The 18188-nt window shown below is 40.9% G+C and overlaps 2 protein-coding genes across 8 annotated transcripts in view; one reads left to right on the forward strand and one right to left on the reverse strand.

The window, feature by feature from the left end:
* Positions 1–3693: 3693 nt before the first annotated feature.
* DPY30 (dpy-30 histone methyltransferase complex regulatory subunit) lies at positions 3694–9041 on the reverse strand. 2 transcript variants are annotated; one of them, XM_080341128.1, is made up of 5 exons: positions 8921–9041; positions 8313–8384; positions 8180–8227; positions 6784–6926; positions 3694–3988 (listed from the first exon to the last, which is right to left on the reverse strand). In XM_080341128.1, exons 2-5 carry the CDS (start codon positions 8346–8348, stop codon positions 3916–3918), a joined length of 300 nt encoding a protein of 99 aa, XP_080197254.1. In that variant the 5' UTR covers positions 8349–8384; positions 8921–9041; the 3' UTR covers positions 3694–3915. The 2 variants fall into 2 exon arrangements, with proteins under 2 accessions (XP_080197254.1, XP_080197255.1); XM_080341129.1 differs by lacking the exon at positions 8921–9041 and adding an exon at positions 8467–8886.
* Positions 9042–12464: 3423 nt separating this feature from the next.
* The window catches only part of SPAST (spastin), a 40188-nt gene continuing 34464 nt past the window's right edge, over positions 12465–18188 (forward strand). For 2 of the 6 annotated variants that reach the window (XM_080343062.1, XM_080343061.1), the window contains exons 1-2: positions 12465–13019; positions 16835–16921. In XM_080343062.1, coding sequence (XP_080199188.1) covers positions 12614–13019; positions 16835–16921 — 493 coding nt within the window. In that variant the 5' untranslated portion in view covers positions 12465–12613. The remainder of the gene's footprint in view (positions 13020–16834; positions 16922–18188) is intronic. The other 4 variants (XR_013922034.1, XM_080343059.1, XM_080343063.1 and 1 more) reach the window with 3 other exon arrangements.

Raw genomic sequence — 18188 nt, forward strand, 5'->3', positions numbered from 1 at the left:
GTATAATGATGAGAATAAATCAAAACCTGTATTTTATCAAGCATGGTAGGCATAGGGATTCTTCTCGTGTTTCCTTTCTAACCTACTGGTTTCAACTGCTTGTATCTTTCAGAATTTTTCAGATTTTTCATTTGTTTGAAAGCAGCTGGTTTGTTACTAGAAAGTCTGATGAGGACAGAGAAGTTCTTTTGATTAGACTGCATTTACAATAGGAACAGCACTTCAGAAAATAAAATAAATGGATAGCTCAGAGACCTGTACTGGTTTTGAAGAAAGCCTTTGATAAATCAGAGATTTAAAAAACAACAGAGGAAAAAAAAAAAAAAAGAGAGATTTGGCAAGTCAAACTGTATTTTTAGGTGGTAGCAGGCTTCAGAATAGGTGGATGTAGAACCCTTTGATCAGAATTGCTTTTTGTGGGAAATCCTTTCTTCTGTCACTGGTCCCGTTCAAGGTAAAAGATAATGTTCACAGTGGAAGCATTTATAAAAGGCAGACTTCAAAATACTGCATATGAGTCATAGATAATTATTTCACAGTTACTGAATAGTAACTTCTGGATATTGGCTCTAAAATAGTCATCTTGGAAGATGTGCCGTGGTGTGAACCAGGTATTCAATTTTATTTTCTGCTTAATTTTACTGCCCTTCAGAGCATATACTGACCTGGTTACTTAGGGTAGTGTGGACAAAACTGAAAAATAATCATTCAAGAATCAAGAGATAATGGTTTTCAGCTATTTAGCAGTAGTCTGTCATACATCTAAAGTTGCTGTTTTCATGTATTTCTTCAAGCTTTTGTTCTATATCTCTTAATAACCTGTAGCCCTTTACATCTATTCTCCATTTTCTTGACGAGTTCCTAATTTTTAAATGTAACATCACTTGGTTTTTAATTTGTACTTCAAAATTAAAGACATTTATTTTTAAGCCCCCAGAACTCATGTTTCCTGTGGAAAAATAGTACTTCTTTTCTGGGTTAAATTGGGATACCAAGCATCTGTCAAGTTTCTTCACAGAATCTGCATTGTTTTGCAGTAGGGCAAATTGAAAACAAATAAATACTTTGAAAAACTGGACTTTATCGTTACTTCCATAACTTTGATAATTGAATTATTTGGATATGATCTTACTATTCAGATAGTAATTTGGTGTCTCCTTCCTGTTACAGAGTATTCTCTATGCAGCAGATCCTAATTGGTGAAGCCAATTTAACAAACAAAGGAATATAGTTGCACTTTTCTTATTGACTTGTCATGCCCTTGCAAGAATCACTAAAATTTCTCTCTTAGAGCTGGTGAATTCACTGCTGCTAGTAACATTTCAACTTATTTTCTTGGAGGAAGCTGCCCGGAAAAGCTGCTGTAGTGCATCTTCTAACATCACCTTATCAACTTGTCTCTCTCATTCTCTTGAACTGGGTGAGATGGGAAGGACAACAGCAGACGACACTGTGTACCAAACAGCAGCTCCAACAGCTGAGCAGGCAGCATGCTGCTGGCAGGGACAGCTCACCTTAAGACTCATCCTTTGAGATTCTAGGTTGATGCAAGAGCCGTGCAGAAAGCCAGCATGTTTACAAGCTTTTGCACAGCTGCCTGGAGGGTATTACTGTAAGGTGAGAAATCTGATTTTATTCTGAATTCAGGCATGGTGACATAGGAAAATTGCTCTGTCTAGGAAAGATTAATAGCTGAGCTGTTTCTTTTTGTATGGTCTTGCACAAATTCTCAACATAGAAATGAGGGATCAACATAGATTCTATTTTCACATGTAACAATTCTTACAATCTTGTGATGTTGTCACCTATTCCAAAACCTCAGAATGCTCCTTTAGCAATAAAAATAGCACTACCAAGTCTTTATGGTGTCTCCTCATCTTCACTTAGATGTTATTATTCATTCTAGAGTCAAAACACTGCTGTTAAAATCCTTTCAGTGTCTTTTTAAAGTGTCAGTGTTTGATGGAAACTGTGTTCACCACAACACAGAAGAATTAGTAATCTTATTCCACAATTTTTGTACATATTCCAAAATAGGACTTTTTAGGTTTCATTTTGGGTTTGCAGGTTTCTTCCCCCCATAGCCCCCTTTTTTTTCCCCTCTCCCAATCTTACTGCTCTTGGACTACACTAATTCAATGTTTCTCTTTTAGCATATTAAGAAATATATAAAATATTGAGAGCCTTCCTCCTAGGAGTAATAGCCAGATCTCATTCCAGCCCCGGCAAGCTAGCAGACTACTGAAAAGTTAAGTTTTTCCTCTGAAGTATCTATTTTCTGGCCACTTTTATGCCCATCTATCTAAGCTACTAAAGAAGCAATGCTATGTTAAAACCAAGAAATCTTCAGATTACCACAGGGAAGTCATCTAGATGTCAGGACAACTGAGGTAAAATATTATTTGTGCAGTGGGGGACATGAATATACTGCAAACACAGTGTAGATCTTTATGTCATAGGTACAAGTAAAATGAGAATCTTTAGTCGCTCTTTTTGTGAATTTATGCATAATTACAAAAAAAAAGTAGCCTTTAATCTCTTTCAGAAAAAAACCTCCAACCCTTGCAGCAACAAATTTAACTTACAAGGCTTTGACAGCTTGCTATGTTAAAGCAGTAAAACAAGAAACACGGAATGGAGATGGAAATGGTAAGATGGCAATACTGAAGCTTATTTGAATAAAAATTTAGGATTTTAATTAACTGAGCAATTCTTGGAAGCCAAATTTACTATTTCTGTGAGTGTCAAACAAATTATGTTAATTCTCCCAGTCTATTAAAAACTGGGCTATGCTTAATCTGCATTCCAATATCCAATGCTACTGAATAACATTGATTATGCTCCCTAGTACAAGTTTCAGAAAACAAAAATGGGAATTCTGAGGGGTGTGACCAGTCCCTGTACACATTACCAATAACCTAGTGAGCCAGTTCTCCAGTTACAATATTCATATTTTCACAGACATTTGCTGATACTTTTTTCAAAGCATGTTGTTTACTGTCTTAATTCTGTCTTTTTCTTCTGAGCCCCAGTCTTCTGTTGCAGCTTCTTATATTGTACCCTGAGGCCTGTGGCCTTTACCCCTACTGAGGTGACTACAGGAAAAAAATTAAAAAGAGCTGGTCAGACAAAGACATTAAGAATAGAAATAGCAAACAGTGGTGTTAGTAAACTTAAGCGGGGGGGAAATCAGAAGATGTAGTATTTTACTGCATAATTATTTTTGACAGAGAAAGACTGCTCCAACTAGGGGTAGCAATACAGTGAATTACAGAACCTTTTAAAATCCCTTCAAACTTTATTCTGTATTTCAGTAGAATCCAGCACAGCACACCAGTCACAGGAGATCAGTAACAAATACTAAATAGCACACCTCATTCATCTAATTATTTAAAATGCTGGACACTGTCTGCAGGTGACCTGTTCTGCTGCTAAACATAATTGTTTTAACTAAACCCTTTTCCTAGTGTTTGGAAGCAACATCTCCCCTCTCTATCTAATCAATCTATCCTCAGAATAAATTCTAACTGTTCTTAATTCCTTTGCCTTCTGTTTAGGTACCTTGCACGTGAAGGGTGCTTTATAAAATCAACATTACCACTCATGTGATTCCCATAATAAGTTATTCCCCTTTGTTTCATCCATTCAGGTGATGGAGCCCCACAGAATTATCCAGACTTTCATCATCAGTAGTGTAGTTTCAGTACTTTATTTTGAAAGTCTCTTAATAGCTGGTCTAAAACAAGTGAACAAATGAAATGTAAAGTGTTCTTTATTAAATAACTCAAAAGGTAAAGTAAATTGTGCTATTAAGAAAGACAACATCATGGTTCCAAAGGATTTTTACAGCAGAAAACAAATTGCGGCAAATGAGCATTTCAGTCTAGCAGCCAAATTGTCCTCATTTTTATGCAGTTAATTTCGGTCCTCAAATTGTGACTTGTTTTTTAAAAGATATGCTGCTAGAAATTCAATGGGATTGGGTGGTCTGTAAAGAAAAAAGTAAATCAAAAGCAATTATTTTTTGTTATATAAAATTAGGCAGCTGAAGAACTAATAACCTTTCCTGAAAAGCAATGTAACTCCTCCCAAACCCATGTGAGCATTGATTTAAGGATGACCAACTATTGAGTTACCCTATAAATTTCCAGTTTATGTCTCATGACTAAGTTTTTAATGAGTCTCAGTCACCATCCTAAATTGCTAATACAGTTAATCCTACAACTAGTTAATCCTACAATCCTATGCTCTGTAAGCATAAATACTGTATGTACATCATCAGAAGTTACATGCATTTGATATTTCTTTAACTTGTGCTATTTAAATTTATCTGTCAGTGCTTTCTTGCTTTATTTTCTTGAAATGGTTACCGCATTAGAATTGTTTTCAAGGTTTCTGGTAACTGCTGTTTCTTTTTAAATGAACACAACAAAAACTCCCAAATTTGAGAAGGGTTGTAACTTGCAAGTAGTCGGTAATGCACGCTTCTGATCACTGGCCTTAGTCTAGTAGTTTTTGTTTTAAAAGCTCCTTCAGCTTCAGTGCATGAATCCTGCTAATCTAGATTCTGTCTGCAGAATAAATGCCATGCTTACTTATTCCACACTGGGTCAGACCAAAGGTCCTGGTAGTGAGCAAATATGCCTATAAGGAACATAAATAATGGAAGAAATGCACAGAGGTACTTCTCTGGACCATCTTTTTGGCCTCCAAGCATGTACAGTTAACCAGCTTCCTGAACTAGCACCTTTAATAGTCCTGGTGAATTCCTCTACAACCTTGACCAGTTGCCCCTTGAGCCCAAACAATATGTCTTCAACCTGATGCAAGTTTTATAGCTTACTTATGGAATCTGTGAAGAATCATCTCCTTTTGTTCCTTATGAATTTTCTACCTCATAGCTTAATTTGATTACTGTATCAGAACAGATGATAAATAATCCATCCCAACATAGAACCTCCATGCTATTAATGACTTAACAGATTGCTAAGATATTGTGTCTCAGAAACCTCTTTTCCAGGTTGAAGTATCATCCATTCAGTCACTCCCTATACAGATATCATTCCATACTTTACAGTCAATCAACTAAAACCAAACAAAAGACAAAACCCCCCAACCTATTCAATAAAACTCAGTATCATGAACAAATCTTGTCAGACACTTTTTCAAATAGCTATACATGATCATTTCCAGGATTCCAGCATTGAGCTCATTTCACCATAAAAATTCACTGTTTACTTCTACCCTCTTCCAACCAGTTCCTTGTCCATATGGAGGCTTTTTCATTAATCCCACAGTAACTTACTATTTTTAAAAGCATTAGTGAATGACTGTGCCAGAAACCTTTTGGAAATTTAAGACTGTATAAATTAGATTTGCGTTTATGTGTCCTCATTGACTCTGTCAGTGAACTCCAAGAGACTTAGGAGCCCTGACATAAGTTGTTTTGACTCCTCCCAAGTATGTCATTTATCCATATGCTCACTATCTTGGAAGACAGCTTCTACTGAATTCAAGGCACAGTCATCAGCTGTATTGGGCTAACATCTCTATATTCCTTAGAAAAAAAATTAACATCCATTAGTTACTTTCCAGTTCAATTTTAAGCACAAGATTATACAGCAGAGCTGGTAGTTCAGCTTTGGCACCCCGAGGTTTTAATATGCTCAAATGAATAGCCAGTTTGACCTTGGCAGTTTGATACTGTTAGGTTTTTTTCCTATACGTTCCCCAACCTCTTCTATGAATGTTCCAATTTCACTCCTGTGATGAGTCCCCATAAAGAACAGCTCCTTCCATAGTGAAGAAAGGTTAAAAGAAAAAAAAAAAAAGTTTGTCTGCTTTGTGTGTAGCAGAAGTATGCAGACTGTAAGTATTGGGTATCCACCTCAAGGCTGTGTTTTACATTAAGTCCACAGTAGAACTCCAACAGATGTCAATGGAAGGTCTGTACACTCAGGTGTACACACTTTCCTAGGTGCTCTTTTGCCTTATTAGCTGTCTGTACAATGCAGTTCAGATTCACAGCTCCTTTGGAGGTTAAGACATTGCTAATGGTTGTTCTGGCTGTAGATACTGCAATGCGATTATGGTCATCCATACCAACTTTTGATAATGTTATCTTGGCAAAATTGAGAAATGGTTACATGTGGTATGACTCACCAATAGTTTGGATATACCAAAAGGCTAGAAATTCATTTGGATAAGATGAACGATTGTTTGCTATTATTAAACAATACCTTCCTACATTGACTGATAAGAGATTTGAGGAATCTTGATAGCATAATCTTTACTCAAAGGATAAACTATCAGTTTGCTTCTTACTGTGTTGACAGCCTCATCCTTTATAAAGTGTTTTAATCTCCAACAAAGATGCACGTCAGGCCTATCTGGTTGGTCTGTCTTTCTTTCAAATGGCAAGAGAACTCTTTACAATTTCACACTACAAAAATCTTGTTCAAAACTAGAACAACTTCTTGCTTTCCTTCTATAAGGTAAATTATGTGACAAAATTTTAAAAAAAACATCAGTCCAAAACCTTTGCAGTAGCATACCTCATTGTGAGATCACAAATTCAATAACTAACTCTTATCATGCCATATGCACCTAAGTGAGGAACACATCCTGCATAGCCAATCATAGTAATCATCAGTTCATAAACCTGTTGTAATGACTTTTTTACAACTACCAAAACCACATCTGGTATGCAGGGTCACTGAACAAGTGACATACTACCCAAGTTTGAGACCTTTGTTTTTCTTAAGGAACAATGAAGCATCTTACCTCTCTTTTGCAAGAACAGCAAGTCCCTGTAGCAAGATAGGTACAACTGTCTGATCTAGGTAGGCACGTGTGGGTAGTGACTGAAGATCCACCTTCTGCTTCGATGTCTTCTCTGCATTTATTTTCTCATTTTCTACTATCCTCTGAGGTAGGGAAAAAAAAAAAAAAAAAAAGAAGAAGTGAGTGAACATTGCTAATAGCAGACACATCTACTTTGAAGTATGAGTGCAAAGTACCCATTTCTCTGCAATTCACTGGTCCTAACTTCTTTACATCTTGTAAGAAAATGTAAGTGCGTATTTTTCCTTGCACAAAAATCTAGTCCAGAGGAGCCTTCTGTTAAATTCTTATGTTTGGGAGAAACATTGTTAGAAAGTCATAGGTTTTCCAAAACAGAAGACACCCAGTGGATCACTGTTATTTCTGCTTTTGCATTCAGATTTAAATTCTACACCACGGAGACAGGAACGACGACTAACAAGAGTGGTCCAAGTTAAATGGTTCCTGTGTGCACGCAATTCTAACACAAAATGTTAAAACCACTAGAAATTCAGGTGAAGTCTGACAGAGGAGACTCTGTTAAAACTCAAGCACTTTGAGATTGTGCTCTATTAAAGCACAGGTGGAAAACTTAAGAAAACATACACAAAATGCTTTCAGGTGCATTTTGGTCAAAAAAGTGCTGAATCACCTTACACCATTAACTGTAGTTCAAAAAGGACACCCTGCCACTGTCAGTAAACCAAAGGTGCTCAACACAACACACACACATCTACCCATATGAGATCAATGTATCCAACGCGTTCTGGTTCTGTAGTGGAAGCTGAAATGTACAGGCAGGCAGTTATCAGAGAGAACAGTTGCAAAGGACATTTTTTAAAAGTTTCTGCAAAAGCTTTGCATAGAGTAGAAGCTTATAATGGAGACTGAAGGCTTTAATGAGGAAGAGTAAACAAATGTCATATAGTTATTATTCTAACCCACAATGTTACCAACAATGAAGACAACAGATTGTACCTGCTTCTTCTTGGCATAATTAAAGACAGCTTGGATTATTCCAATACAATATTTCTATTTACAAGAATATTAAAAAAATTCATCCCTTTGATACTTTTATAGAAATCCCAGCAACTCCTCCTTTTCCCCTCCCTGTAATAAAAGTCTGGCTGGCTTTTTGTTGCATATTAATGGAACATCGCATACTTCAAAAAAAACCCCACGTTGCTAAGATGTTCATTATTTACTTCAGTACCATTTAGTATAATGCAACACAACAGAAAATATGTTAATTAACAGCCAGTTATGCAAGACACTAGTATCTGTTGGTATAGTTTCCATCTAACTTTCTTGGGAACATGACATTTGCTAAGGTCAGACTCAAGACAAAGTTTGTTACCTCTACATTTTCAGTAAGACCATATTCAGAATGGGGATTTTCTGGAACCTGTAAAATAACACATGGTCAGCAAAGTGGAAATGCTCCTTTTTACAGATGTAGCACGATGCACATAAAACATTTTTTGCATTACCTGAGGCTGTCCTTCCATAATCTGTTCTGCCTCCATGCTGAGAAAAGTGGAATTTGCTGGACGTACAATAATCTTGGAAAGCAATAAAAGAAGCAGGTCAGCAGGCTGAGATGCAGACAAGTGTTAGCTGACAGATATTGCATCATTTGGTTACTAAGGCGCAGTTTCTAGAGAGCAAACGGAGTTCCGCTGCGCTCCCCCGCTGCCAAACTCGTGCACGTTTTTCCCGCACACTGAACCGAGAAAGGTCTTAAGGTTCGCGTTACGCCCGCTGAATAAAACGGCACCGGGATTACAAAACGCGCCATTCGTCATTTAAAACAACGGCCCCAAGCGCCGGTCCGCCCCCCTGCCCGGCCGGGAGCGCCCGCGGGAAGGCGGAGACAGCCCCGTTCCCTCCTTCCTTCTTTTCTCCCTTGCCGCCCGCCTGCCCGCCGCGCCGCCCCATGGCGCCAGTGCCCCGGGACCCGCCGCCCGCCGGGCCGGGCTGGGACTCGCACCGCCCCGCGGGCCACGTGCGGACGCCGCCGGGGCGCGGCCCCGGCCATAACGCAATCACCACCGCGGGGAAGGGGCGACCACCCCGCTTCCCCCAGCGCCGCTCTCACCCGCCGGTGTGACCGGGGCTCGGCTGGGCACCTGCAGCCTCTCCACAGCAACCAGAGCCGCCGGCGGAGCTGTCGTAAATTGTTTTCACGTAAGTGAAACAGTTGCGTTTCGCCGATTAACCCCGGCGAACTGCGCCTGCGCACACAAAGCCCCGCCCACCTCTGGGAGCCGGCCTGCCGGGAGGGGGAAAACAGTGGGGAGGTTCGCGCGGGCGCTAGGCGATGTCATCCCTGGGCGGGGCCTTGTCGCTCCTCAGCCTCCTCCCCATTGGCGGGTGGGCGCGTGGAGGCGGTTCGCTGGGCGGGGCGCGCGGCGGTTGTTCAACCGTAGAGAGAAGGGCAGAGGGGCGGCTGGGTGAGGAGGGGTGTGTTGGTGCCTGTTGTAGGGCCTGGTCTGGCCGGTCTCCATCCGTGTTTGGGGCGTCTGATGAGGTAGTCGGTATTACGCTAAGCGGCTGTGACTGAGGCTTTTTCTTTTTATATAAAGTAATTTTCTTCACCGAAGCAGAGGCTCTGTCGTGGCTTCTGTTAACCGTTTTGAGCTGTAACCCGAGGAGCCTTGGGTAAGGCTAGCTGTGGGGGAGCAGGCAGGTAATTCTGCTTGTAGGCATCTTGTCGGAACTAAAACTGGCGGGATGTTTCTGTTCTCCAAGCAAGCCTTTGAAAAACACTGTCCCTTGAAAGTTTTGTGGTACAGAAACCTAACCAATGCAGTTTGACATCTGAGGAGTTCACTGGGATGTTTATAACTTTGCTGAAGCTAACTTTGGACTGAAAAGGGGGGCTTGTTAGTAAAATAACTTTTTCGAACTCTGTAGAGTACAGATTGCAAAACAATGTTGGCCATTAATTTTGCCTAGTTGTCTTTGTGCTAAGAAAAATGCAGCTGCTCAGCTTTCTCTCTGTGTCAGCTTTAATCATCATGTCTTCACATGAAGCTATCAAGAAATGAAAAATCTACCGCTGCTTTGTTGCTGTGCTGCTACAAATTGCACCAGTGTTTGAACATCTATGCCTGGCTTTTTTTTCTTTTTCCATTGGGAATTCTGTGTGTGGCAGCATCACTTGTGCTGATAGATTTAAAAGGCCTTTAGAACCTTCTTATTTCTGAGAAAGTAGTTATATTCCTGTAGTGGGTTTTTTTTTTTGAGAAAATAAACTTCTTTGTTGTTTTACAACAATTGGTCTATTTCTTTTTCTTTTTTTCATATGCATTGTTGTCACAGCAGCAAGAATGATGTAGCTGATGCTCTTAAAAGATCAACAGTATAGACAAATAACCAAATGCCATGTTCTTCTTAGAATATACTCTGATGTAATAATAGGACTGCAATGAAGTGTGTTTACATCAGTGAATTTGAAACAATGTTTACAGAACTGACAGTGTTATCAGTGTGATAAGCAGGCTCAAAAACTGTGGTGCAGTCAGTCCCAGATTTGATACTCAACTGAAGGACCTGCAAATGTAGCTGTCTTTGTGTCAATTCACATAACTAGTTCTGGCAACCTTAGATGGTGTCAAGGAAGCTAGGTGAAAACACAAAAGGCAAAATCCCGAGATTTTTTTTTCCTAAAACTTAAAACAGGACTGTAAGTAAATTCTTAATGTGAATAAGTATAAGCTGTTAATTCCACTTTGAGTCTCTATTTTTTTCACAATATTCTTTAAAATGTCATTGCTAGAACTATATGTAAAATACCTGAATTTTTTGTAGCAATGGCTACCAAGAAAAATCAATGCTTTTACTCCTAGCCCCCTGTTTCCCCTTTTATACATTCTCTGTTGTATTCAGCTTTTGCTATAATGTGCTGGGAGTGAGAAAATGTTTCCTAACTAAACCTTGTGTGCAACGGTAAGCTGTGTTGACAGCGTAGTTGTACCTTCCTAATTTCTGTGATTGTGGTGCTTGTCTGCTTTGATTCCAAAATCTTTTGCTGAGATACCATGTTGAAGACTCATAAAATACAGGAGATACTATCCCTCACAGCATCCGTCTGGACAAGTTGTCGTGACAGTGGGATGAGCACTGGCTGAAGGGCAGGCTTACTGTCTCTGTCTAATAATTGGTTTAGGTCATCAATAGTTATTTTAGGTTATATGCTTATGCTATTTTACATGTTAATAAAATTGTGTGTTTTATACAATAAGAAAACTAATACTTGGTTCTGTCATTAAAAGAAAAACAATACATGTTACAAGGGGAACTTTCTGTACTAAAAATACATGTGGCAAAAGCAAACAAGAAGAAAAACAGGTGTTTTACAGTAATATAGGAAAAGACAATAGGACACTGGGGGCAGTAGTGATTTCAATTTGGTATATCCTTTTAATTAACACACCCCACCACCCCAAATTTCTTTCTATAAACTGTGGAAGCTAGCTGGTACACTGAATTAATTAATAGCATCTTTCTATACTTTTGGGACAGTCTGGAGTACTGTATGCAGTTCTGGCGTTTAGGAGAGAGGTGATCTAATATAACATCAGTAGTGCTCGACATTTTCTTTGTAGAACAGTGAGTATGTAACAACGCAAACAAAACAACAAACAAAAACCCAACTGGCAAACAAAACCAAAAACTAAAAGTGGGGGCAGGGGGAAGATTGAAGTACAAAGAAAGGGGTTTGCTACAGCACTGAATATGGCGGTAGCAAACCCAAGAACAGAATGTGGGAGTGCTGGCGTGTGGATGCCTCCCCTTGTTTGCTAGACCAAGTGTACCAAAGCATTTTAAGATTGGAAATAATCAAGAGTAGGGAGCTGGAGGATCTGTCTCATCAGGAAAGACTCAAATAACTAAATATTATAGTTGGGCACATAATTGATAGCAGTGGCTGGGACAACTGGGTATTCATATTTGCAAAGAGGGTGGAAAAAGATATTTTTTCTCTAAAATGATGTATCTATAATGTATGTACAACTACATTTGTTTCCTCCATGTGAGGAGACAGTCTGTCACTTCAATTTCAGAAATGTGGAGCAGACAAAGCACTGGAGAATATTCTCTTGGGGGCAGCTCTACAGTGCTGGGGGGATGGATGCAATAATTACTGGATGTTGCACTAAGTGAGAGGCCTGTGACTTTGGAAAAGAGGAGATTTCCCTGAAACCTCCTCATCTGCCTCTAAACGTGATTGCCTGTGGGGCGTGACGTGAGGTACCTGCGCTGCATTTTGCCTGTAGGGCGGCTCGCAACTCCGGTCAGAATAACTAATTGTATTAAATTATTCATCGTCTTTCCACTCGGTGTGTTTCAATGCGCTGAAATCTACAGGCCTCGGTCAGGGCTGCAGCGGGCTGATGCTTTCCAGGCACATCGCTGCCAGGACGCGGAGCTCACCCTTTCCAGCGCCGCCGCCCCTGCCGCCGGGGTGCCCACCGGAGCCCGTCCCGGGCGCTGCGGCCGCCGCCACGGCCGCCCTCTCCGGCCCGGGACTACGCTTCCCAGCGTGCACCGCGCGAGCCGTGCGGGGCGCGGCGCTGCCGCCGCCCGCCCCGCGGCACGCTGGGAGCTGTAGGCGCCCCGCCGCGCCATCCCCGCCTGCTATTGTGGCGGTCGCTGCGGCACCGCCCCCCATTCGGCGAGCGCCGCAGCGCACTCCTCCCCCGGGGCTGAGCGAAAGGGGCGTCGCCGCCGCCGCCATGGCCGGTTGTTGTCAGTCCCTGGCAGCGGGTTATGGCGACGGCGGTGAATGAATTCTCCGGGCGGCAGAGGGAAAAAGAAGGGCTCAGCCGGCTCCAGCTCCGCGCCCCCGACCGCCGGGGCCTCCCCTTCCTCGCCGCCCGGGCCGGCCCCCCCCGTGCCGCCGGCGGGGGCGGCGGCAGCGGCGTCCCCCCACAAGCGGAACCTGTACTACTTCTCGTACCCGCTCTTCGCCGCCTTCGCCCTGCTCCGCTTCGTCGCCTTCCAGCTCGGGCTGCTCTTCGCCTGGCTCTGCGAGCGCCTCTCCCGCGGCGCCCTCATGGCCGCCAAGGGCAGCAGGGCCGGGGTCGGCGACGCGCCCGAGCCCGGCGGGGCGCCCGAGACGGTGCGGGCCTGTCACAAGCGGGCCTTCGAGTGCATCTCCATGGCGCTGCGCATCGACGAGGACGAGAGCGGTAAGACAGCGCCGGCGGCCGCCCCGGGCCGCGGCGGGAGGTGGGTCGGGCCGGCCGGGGTCGGGAGGGAGCGAGGGCAGGGCCTGCCGGCCGTGCGCCGGGAGACTGGGGCTGCCTGTTTGAGTTAAGAACGAGCAAAACCCGCTTGTGCGAAAATAGAGATTGCGGAGGATCCGTGCGGGAGGGCGAGCGCCTGCCGCTGTGTGTATCGGTTACCCCCGCACCCCCGGCACGGTCCGGCCGCAAAACAAAGCTTTGCATTTCACCCTGGTAACTTTAAAGCTTTTCATGCGGAGGTGTGGGTGAGGCGATTAAAAATCGGGGGGTGTGACTGTAACTAGCTTTGGGTTTAACCAGGCCACACGAACAACAAAAGCAGCAGGGACAATAATAAGGGTGCATCCTTTTAATGTGCTGTCTGACAAATACTGGAATTGTTGAAGTGAGTCTTCAGGAGACTTGGCTCTCAAACTACTCATTTGGAGTAATCCGACTTGTAAGGAAAGAAATATTTATTCATATGTTTTGGCACTTGCTTTTTGAAAATATTGTTCTTAAACTGTTTGACATGCTTACTCTTAAAAAAACCTGTCGCTGTGACTAGAAGATGTTAAGGAGGATGTTTAAGGTTCAATTAAATAAAACACAAGACTGAGGATTTTTTTTCTCTGTCTAGAGGATTAAAAAAAAAAAAAGCAATTGCTAGTGCATTTGATTTAGCCATTTAGTCTAAATGCAGCAGCACAACTCTGTCAGCATCCTTAGGAGCATGCTGTGCCGGGTTTTAAAATTATGTGGAAACATCAGAATACCTTACTATACCCTTTAAGCTTTGGTGAAACTGCTATCCTAGAGGATGAGATTAAAATGTAGGAATAGGCCTTTAATAGAAACTACATGCTGAGAGCACCATGTAGATAAGGGTGTCTCTTGCTTTGCGTGTACTTTTTGGGAGTGGCAAGGGTAAGCTCTGGGAGAAAAAACCCACTGTGTGCAGCAAGGTTAGTTCAGAATAGATGTACAGTATAAGGGCATTGAGGGTCATAGGAGCAAAGCATGAGAGAAGATGATATAGCTTAAAACTTCAGTCTGGTTGATGATTGCTCTGTGAAGAGTATCTAAGTCTTAAATTATCAGGTGCCTTTGCCACTGTTGTGGCTTATAACTGTTGGTGGTTTGAAGGGTAAGCCTTCAAATACTGATTTTAATTATGGACTTGCTCTATGGATATATTTAGAGTTGTCATATATTAATTAGCTACACAAGTCATACATCTAGTAGGAAAAAAAATCTTTGCTAACACAAGCAGTTGCAAAGGTGTTACAGCCCTGCAAATGCAATATTAATTTCACTGAGAAAGACCTCGCTTTGCTTTAATGCATGGCTTTGTTATATGCTTATCTGTTTTTACTGGAGTACCTGCATACCTTTGAATTTATTTGATATGCGAACAAGTTTTTTGTAACTTTCAACAGAAAATGATTTATTAGGGACACTACGTGAAATTGTAGGATTTCTGGATTATTTTATTATCCTGTTAATTATGCAGTGTTATTGCTGTTCTGGAAGCTATGGGTACTTCATTAATCATGATAGCACTTCTGGTAATTTTTATGTTTCTGAATTATTGGGAAATTAATATTCTTGTTTTGATATGTTCAAAATCAAGCTTAACATCTTTTCCAGGGACTGGGAAGGCACCTGTGGTGTTGTGGGTTGACCCCATCCAGCAGCTGAGCATCCATGTAGCTACTTGTTTACTCCCCTCAGTGGGACAGGGGAGGGGACAGGAGGAGCAGAAGTGAGAAAACTTGCAATTCAGCATAAAGGCACATTAATAAGTGAAGGAAAGAGGTGGGGGGAAGACAAGTGATGCAAAGGCAATTGCTTACCAATGCCCAGCCAGTCTCTGAGCAACGGCTGCCTTGGAAGATGGCCCCCACCATGTTCTTCCTCCACCCAAGGTGTTTTTGCTGAGTGTGACATTACACATTGTGGAATACCCCTTTGGCCAGTTTGGGTGGGTTATCCTGCCTGTGTCCCCTCCCATCTTCTTGTGCACCACCAGCCTACTTGCTGGGGGTCTAGATTGGGAAAACGAAAACCTTGAGGCTGTGCAAGTGCTGTTCAGCAACAGCCGAAACATTAGTGTGGTATCAACACTGTTTTAGTCACCAATCCAAAACACAGCACCATTGGGGCTGCTGTGGAGAAAATTAACTCCATCCCAACCAGACCCAGTACAGCAAATTAATGACTTCTAAGGAATGTGACTTTTTTATCGTGTGTCTCAATCACTGAGAACTAGTAAACCGTTCTGTGCAGTTCAGAGCACTGCCTTTGCAAACAGCTGGGTTTGGTATATTGCTTTTAAAACTTATCCAGTTAAAAAGGTGGAAATGAGGTTTTAATGATGACTGTGGTATGTTCACAACTGCTCTTCAGAACAGCAAAGCAATTCAGGCCGTAGCAGAACCTGAATGGAACCATCTCAAATTTTATTTCTAGTAGCCATGCTCAGTATTATTTACACTGCAGCTGAAACTATTTCTATAGGTGATGGGGAGAAGCTTAAGGAAAAAAAAAAAACATGCTACAGAGCAGATCAAGGAACAAGAGAAAACCCTTAAGAGGATTCTAGAAATTTATTGAAATATTTTTACTGACACTAAAATTTGCTAGAAAATAGGTTTGGAATTGAAGTTATCAAAAGATTTGAGTGCAGAAGCAACACAATCACTGATAATTGGTTGGCACTTATGAATAGTTTTGTGAAACTTTGCCTCTTCTGAAACTTGGGTAGTGGTATCTGAAGGTTTCATTCTAGGCATTTTTGTGTTTTCTAGCACTAGCAGCTTGTTAATGCTAATCAGGTTTAAATTGTAATACCGAATGTACTGTATTCCTGTGTGGCAAGGCATGCTTGGTGTGACATAGCTACCTTGTAAACGTATGTTTCTGTGTGCAGGCAAGTGTCTTTTTAATGCAGAGTATTTATAAAATGGGAGCACCATGAAGTAGATATTCATATCTCTTCAACAGGTTATTTGCTGTGATGGTGTCAGGTAGGATAGGTGAGGCATAGGCCTGTTGATGGTTGTATTTGCTGTAGTTTCTATCTAGGACATTGTTGGTACAGAGGTGCACATGTATTGTACTTCATGTGAATGTTGACACACACCTACAATAAGGCAGTTTCCTGATGGGATGAACAAAGAAATAACCCCGTGCCAAATGAGTGGCTCTGTACAGAAGTTAACCAGAAGAAAAGTGTCTCGTGTCTCACTCCTGTGGTACCTTAGAGCCATTGCTTTTCTTGGGGAGTTTCTGTGCTTTTAATCTGACTTTGGTATTAGCTATCACTGTAAGATTAAAAGATCCATCTCAATCTGATGTTCCAGAAAGAAAAATGGTTAATTTCACCATTTCTGTTGTGGATGAATATATGTAAGCTAGCTATTTTACCTTTTATTGTGTGTGTTTGGGTTGGTGTCGTGTGTTTGTGGTTTTTGGTTGTGTTTTGGTTTTTTTTGTTTGTTTGTTTGGGGGGAGGTGGGTTGTTGGGGAGATGGAGAAGTGTTCATAAAACGGGCAAAAGTGATTTGAGGCTGGTCTAGTACCTGTTTTTAATAGAAAAGCTTATTTGGAACTAAGGAGATACAAAGTTGACAGTGTCCCTTTAAGTGTTTCTTTAAATCATAGGATTTTGTTCAAATATCTCTTCCTTTCTCTTACTTGTTTTATGCAATATTGTATGGAAGCATTCCTAAGCTTTAATTCATTACAGAAAATAATGGGTTCACTTCCTTTTTAAGCAGGACAAAAGGAACAAGCTGTTGAATGGTATAAGAAAGGAATTGAAGAACTGGAAAAAGGAATAGCTGTCTTAGTAATTGGTAAAGGTAAGCCAGTTATGAGTTTTGTGGAAAAGATACTGGTTTATGGCTTCTTCAAAGTGAGGAATCAATATTGCTAAAAATGGTAGTTGTTAGGAATGGTCTGCTGTTTGCATTTATTCTTAAGAATATTTCTTATTCCTGTTTTAGCTGTAGGTGAGCACTGGTCCATTTCTCTGTTCTACCTTAATGTTCTGGTCTATTACACATGCAAATCTTGTTGCAAATATTTTCAGACCATCCAAAATCATGAGCAGTGATGAAAATTCTAAAGTAAAACACTTTATTTCTTATATAATGGGAATGCCAAAATATTTACTTCTGATTTGATTTGCTGAAGTTGACAGTTCATGTTCTCACTTATGCAGAATTTTATATTGCCTTCAGTATATCTAAAAAAAGAAACACCCCAATTTGGGATGATCTGGCATTGTGTTTCTGCATAGGTTATGCCAAAAAAATGAACATTTGCACCAAAGAAAGAAAACCATCTGTGTATATGGAAACATTTTAAGATGTAGTGTAGAAGCAGGTATGTACCATAGAAAAATAGGTGAAGGATTTGCTAAGAATTTCTGTTATCAAAGTAATAGTATTAATAACCACTCACCCCCTCAAAGAAAACCCAAACCTGTGACTGCTTTTGCAGATTGCTGTTTTGTTCCTCAGCTATGTTTAGAAATGTTTGTGAACAGTATATGGTGACATGTTACTTAAGCAGCAATATCAGTGGCATTTGATACCTGTCTAAACTGCACAGTTAAAAAAAAAAAAAAGGCCTGACTTGAACAGGCACTATTTTTTTAGAAAGTTTGATATTAATGACTGTAATTCTCTGTGTTTTGAGATGTAAAGGGACACAGTCAACTGAATTTAAATCTGTTAATTTTGCCAAAGTGAATTATTTTAAATTGTACTTGCCTCTCAGTCACTTTTCAAGCTTTTAAAAATATTTTATATTCAACTTCTGTTTAGAACAATGCAGTGACAAACAACATATATTAGGTCAGCATGAAATGTTAGAGAATATGCAAAGCAATGCTTGCGTTCCCACCACTCTATGAACAGTATTTGTAAAGCAGATAGTGTCAAACAACTTTAAATTCTTCATTAAATGGAAAACTTTAGGATTTTTTCATTAGTTTTGCAATAGTATTCCTTAATGGAGAGGATAGTAAGGGGTGGAAGAGGATGAAAGGCTGGGCGTCAGTATTTTAGCACTTAAAAACGTTGATTTAACAATTTGTGTTTTAACATTGATTTTTCTTTGTAA

This window comes from Nesoenas mayeri (genome assembly GCF_963082525.1).
Source record: "Nesoenas mayeri genome assembly, chromosome: 3".
In the NCBI taxonomy this organism is placed as follows: domain Eukaryota; kingdom Metazoa; phylum Chordata; class Aves; order Columbiformes; family Columbidae; genus Nesoenas; species Nesoenas mayeri.